Below are 5,304 nucleotides of genomic sequence, written 5' to 3' on the forward strand. Positions count from 1 at the left end.
GTTTTGTACACGTTTACGTTAGTCGATATTGGTTGACAAGACACCGACGATTCCCGCCGAAACGGCGGGGAAACGTCTCTGCATGCTTGCTGGCCCGATTGTGGCCTCGGTGCTGCGGACATGCTCGCCTGACACGAGCTGCCCCCCTCGCCCGTTTTGCACGCTGCACGATTCCATGATCTTAGGCGGCGCGCTCACTCCGCACAGCACTGCCAGCGCAGCTTGCAGCTGGCGCCGACGCGCAGCTTCTGCCCTTCACCACCCCCTTGGGCTGCGCGCCGGCAGCATTGCTGGCGCTTTCACCCTTTCTTGAAGTCCAACCTGGCGGTTTGTGCGGGAGGGGGGTGGGGATTGGCGCACCGTTTGTTTTTATTGCAGTGCTGAGCTCCGGCCCGGCCTTGTAATATGATGTGTGGTGTCAAGCATGCGTGGAGCACTTATGGCCTGGACTGGACTGGCGGGGTGCACACAGTCCAGCTGTGGTGCAGTGGCGCCGCGTGCCTTGGACAGGCACGAGCTGGGCAAACGCATGCCAGGATGCGTCGTGCGGAACGGAGTTGCTGCGGCGGGCGGTGGTCCGGGGAATGGGTCGACACAGACCAGCACGGGGATATGGTAGATTAAGAAAACTTTCTCGCATCTGGCGGCTTGAGGTGGCATCGGCAAATTGACGCACTGAGGGCCGATACAGTGCACATTCCAGCCGCGCTTCGTGCACGCAGCTGCGTGCCGCCGTCCGTCGGCAACTCAAGGGAGAGTTCGACATGAATGGGTGTCCAAGGAACGGCTGGCGTCGCGCGGCCGGGGCAGTCGCAGTCCAGGGCGACTGCGGAAAGCTGTTGCTGACTGGGCATGGGTTGGCGCGCCTGTGCCTTGCCATCCCAGCGGCCCTGCCCGCCAGCTAGCAGTCCCCGCCCGCAACACGTCGTAGAGCGAATGGAATGCCACAATCAAAGTTCGCCTCGAACACGTGCATTCGAGGCCGCGGAGCACCAGCAGGGGGGTGGAGGAAGGCCGTCGTCGAGCCTCGCGGCCACCAGCCTGCCACAGCGGGCGCGGGCGGCCCTAATCTCACTCTTTGGGAGCGGCCTGCACAGTGCCCACCAGGCTGGTGGAGCGTTGCAGTTGCTCAACTGTTACGGTGCTGCACGGCCAACAACTGGTCAGCCGGAGGCGATGTCTACACCGACCCACCGCCCATGCATGCGGGCTTGCGAGGAGACATGATTCCTGCCTGATGACGCTGTGGCCAGCCACCCTTGCACACATGCAAAGCGCATGATGTGCACACACCTGCAGGTCGGCCTGCTGCAGAAACACTTGAATCTGGCATCGAGGATGCCGTCTTGCGCTGGTGTGCCCTCGCACGTGTTGTGCACACTTGCGGATGGGAGGACCGTCGACGTTGGCGGGGTACTACTCAGGCCTAGCCCAGGCCTCCATGCTCATAAGTCATGGGTGCCTTTCTTGTTTTCCTGAGCATGCGGCTTGATGGCGCCACGATTTTGTTTGTTGATTATGGTAGTGCACGGTGCGGACGACTTTGCTCAGCGGCTGGATGGTCAGACAACGCCGAGCGAGGATTATCATCGCTGTTCTGGTGCTTCGGCGTAGCCCTACAACGCCCGTATTGGTGTAATTGCCAACGGAACAGAACGTGCAGATGACGCAGTGAGCAAGCGGCTGAGCGCGCCATGCACACGGGGGCTGCATTTGCATGGCATAGGATAGGCTCCCAACAGCCACATCACTTGAGAAAGACCAGCCACATGCTGCCTAGCTATGCGATGCTAACCGCCCTCAACCAGATCTCATTATATAGCGCCCCGCTGCTCAGCACAGCACTCTACGAAGAATGCCCCACCTCGCTTACAGAGCCGCCGCTCGCGGCCTCGACGCGCATGCTCCGCAGCCCCGCCGCGCGCCCCCGCGGCGCCGCGCCGTCAGCCGTCCTGTTCATTGTGATGATCATCAATGCAGCAGCTTCCGGTGGGCGCATGCCACGCGGCATGCGGCACCCCCAGCATGTGGGGTACCCGCACTCAACGGATTGGATTGAGAGCGCGACGGGCTGCATTGCCCTGCCAGTGCTGCTGCACCCTGCTTCCGCCCCTGCCAATTGCCGGGCATCACACCCTCACAGCTACCCTGCATGACTTTGGCATCACTCTTTGATACCAGGCTAGTGAAACAAAGCACTGGGTTATGTCAGAAGTACACGTGCGTCGCTTGACTGTGGCATCAACCATTTAGCCTCGGCCTGTACGCCCCGCCCTCTGCCTGTCACAGCCGCAGCATACGCCCCACGGGCGTCCTGGACTCGCCGCCCAGCCAACCCGCTCCAGTGGGGCCTAGTCGCCGCCACGGACACGCTCGGCGGCGATGCCGCCGCCGCCGCCGCCGCCGCGGAGGGGGCGCGGCAGCAACTCGAGGGCGGCGGGCTGCAGGGGGTCGACCCGGCCGCGACAGCGGGACGAGCTCCCGACCTCGTCGCAATTGCGCAGAGCATCAGCCGATACGGCGGCTTGGTGCCAGACCCGCCGACGGCCGCGCCCGCCACGTTTGCCTTGAGGGTGGTGGTCTTGAACATCGGCCTGTCCAAGGCGCCAAAGTCGACACTCAGCATCTGGGCAGACTCGCCCTTGGAGCAGCAGTGCGGCGCCAGGGCCGACAGGACCCTGGAGGTCCCCAAGCTGAAGGCAAACGGCGGAAAGTTCAAGGCTTTGGTGGAGGGCCTGTCAGCACCCGCGGGGCCCCGCACGCTGCGCCTGTTCGCGGACAGCGAGGGCAAGGTGCGCCATGGGGCCGCATTCTGTGAGAGGGATTCCAGCAAGCAGCGCAATGGCTTTGCCGTTGCGCCGCCCCTAATGTCGTCTGTGTTCACGGAGTCCTTCCTACTTCTGCGGCTGCCCCATGCGACGCTGCTCCCGCGCGCGTGCAGTCAGCACCTGAACACTAACATGTTTGTGTTACGGGGTCCCTGCAGAGGCACCCCGGGCCCCATGCAGCAACGCGTGCGCTGCCCGCCGCGCAAGCCGCGCCAGACAAGGGCGCAGCGGCCGCGTCCACGCCGCCGCTCTTGGCAGCGCCACCTATCAGCCGCCAGCAGGGTGGAGGTCCAGCACGCTCGTGCTGTGCCCACACTAGTGGCTGCGTGCAATTTCAGGGCTTATTGATCAGCGAGCGGCCCGTGACACCTGATACGCGTCTAACTCGAGAAGCCCGTTTTGGCGGCGGCGATGGCTGCAGACCAACACACGCCTTCGTTGCCTGCCTCTTGTCACTCTCACTCCAGATCAATGAGACGAGCGAGGCCAACCAGATCACCTGCAATTACACAGTGACGGCCAATGTGCGTGGGAGGTGGAGGTGGGGTTAAGAGCGGATGGGCAAGCAATTTGAGGAACTTGAGTCATCAGTCTCGGGTGGCTACCTACGCCATTTCTCGCAGCCGGTCCCTCTCCGCCCCCGCCTGGTCCCCCCGGGTGCCCCACCACTGCTCATGCATGACCTGAAGGGCGCAGCCTCCAGATTACACCTACGACATACTTCCTCCCTCGCTGGCAACCCCCGCCTCGCCGCCTACAGCCTATAGCAAACTTGGGTTTAGTGGGCGTGGCTTGGGCTCCCACCAACCTCGTCACAGCCGACTTCGCCGGCCTGACTGGGCAAACTTTTGACGTCGTGCTCACCGTACAAAACTCGGGCAGCAAGGAGGGATCGATCGGCACCGTCAAGGTGCGCGGCTTTCACACCCGAGCTTGCCAAGGAGGCTTCTTTCTGGCATCCTGTCAGTCAATCCATGTGACCAAGCCTGCATGTCGCGCGGGCGCGTGTGTGACAGCAAGCACGACTCGGAAGGATGGCACCTAGCTAGGCCGTCCGTGAGTGATGAGCGATGCGGCGGTAACCGCTCAGGCAGAAAGCCACGGCTCCTCCTGATATGAAGCGCTCGCGCACCTCGTCCGTCGCCGCACGCGCAGTTCTTGTCGGGCCTCAAGAACGACACCCGGGTGCTGAGCTGCGGCAGTCCGTCGTCGGACTTCACCGTGAGATTCACTGACGCCATCCACCCCGGCAAGGTCAAAAACTACAAGGTGCAAGGCATCCCAATATTTGCCACCCCTGGCCTCAGCATGGTCCAGGTTCTCATAGATGCAGGTGAGCAATTCAGGCCATCAGCACAGACTTGGACACAGGGTGCTGTGTGTGACGCAAGACCGTACGGCAGAGCCTGCAATTACGTTGCCCTCGACCCACACGCACACCGCCCCGCACCCCGGACGCGGAACTCGAGCAGACTGCGCGACTGCAGAGGGCCGCGAGAGCGACAACATCGGCAGGGGCTACTACAAGTCGCTCGCCGCCCCCCTCCCCGCGTTTTACGAGGTCGGCACATCGCGCATGACCCCGCGCGGGCTCGGCCCCCTCAAGCGCGGCGGCACCGCCGACCTCAAAATCACCCTCAGGAACGGCGGCAACGGGCCGGGCGCGGTCGGCGTCGTGTCCGCGTTTGCGAACGGGGACGAGCTGCCGTTGGACGAGTTCAACTGCACGACGGGCAGAGGCGCGGGCTGGGTGTCGACCTCAGAGTTTACTGCCCAGGTGGCAGTGAAAGCCAAGGCCAAAGTCGTCGTCAAGGGGCTGAGGCTGCCGTTCAGCCCTGGAAAATATTACGCGGTGATGCTGCTGGACAGCACATGCAAGAACCAGGATATATACGAGGCGTTTGAAGCTGTGCCCAGTATGAGTGTCATTGTTGTTGAATACCGTATATATTAGAAGATGAAGGGGCACTCAATGCTGCATCCTTCAAGAATAAAGGCGCTGGCGCTGCCCCGACGATGAAACGCCTCTAAATGGTCTGCATTGCACGGCTTTCTGTGTACCTGCAACTTTGCATGTACTGCGGAATCTCAAGTGCCTCCATGCACACCTGCTGCGTTGCTCTCATTTGTGACTTGGTTTATTGGCAGGTCTTGAGGATGGATCACCATCCTCCACACTGCGCTTTGATCAGGTGGGCACAGGAGGGAGATCACAAACTGCAGAGCCCCTCTCAACAGCAGAAGTGCAGTTCTTGAACGTACTAGTGCTGCTCTCAACTTGCCCTCTGATGTTTGAGTCAACCCGCACTCTACACGCACTTGCACTGCCATTGCTGTGTTTTACCGTACAAACTGCACCCAGTGTACCTATGATCGCAGCACCTTGTGTAATGAGATCACATCCTGCATCGCATTACTTGTGTGCCCACTCTGTCAGGCTGGTCCGAATCTGATGTCGTGATGTTTAGTGCCCCAG

At 61.7% G+C, this 5,304-nt stretch overlaps 1 protein-coding gene across 1 annotated transcript; it reads left to right on the plus strand.

The window, feature by feature from the left end:
- Positions 1–2,205: 2,205 nt before the first annotated feature.
- MNEG_13066 (hypothetical protein) lies at positions 2,206–4,782 on the plus strand (the record flags this gene model as incomplete). Its single annotated transcript, XM_014038462.1, has 6 exons — positions 2,206–2,220; positions 2,505–2,792; positions 3,296–3,352; positions 3,589–3,738; positions 3,984–4,161; positions 4,316–4,782. 6 exons carry the CDS (start codon positions 2,206–2,208, stop codon positions 4,780–4,782), a joined length of 1,155 nt encoding a protein of 384 aa, XP_013893916.1.
- Positions 4,783–5,304: the final 522 nt, after the last annotated feature.

The sequence above is a fragment of the Monoraphidium neglectum genome (assembly GCF_000611645.1).
Source record: "Monoraphidium neglectum strain SAG 48.87 unplaced genomic scaffold scaffold03604, whole genome shotgun sequence".
NCBI classification, from domain to species: domain Eukaryota; kingdom Viridiplantae; phylum Chlorophyta; class Chlorophyceae; order Sphaeropleales; family Selenastraceae; genus Monoraphidium; species Monoraphidium neglectum.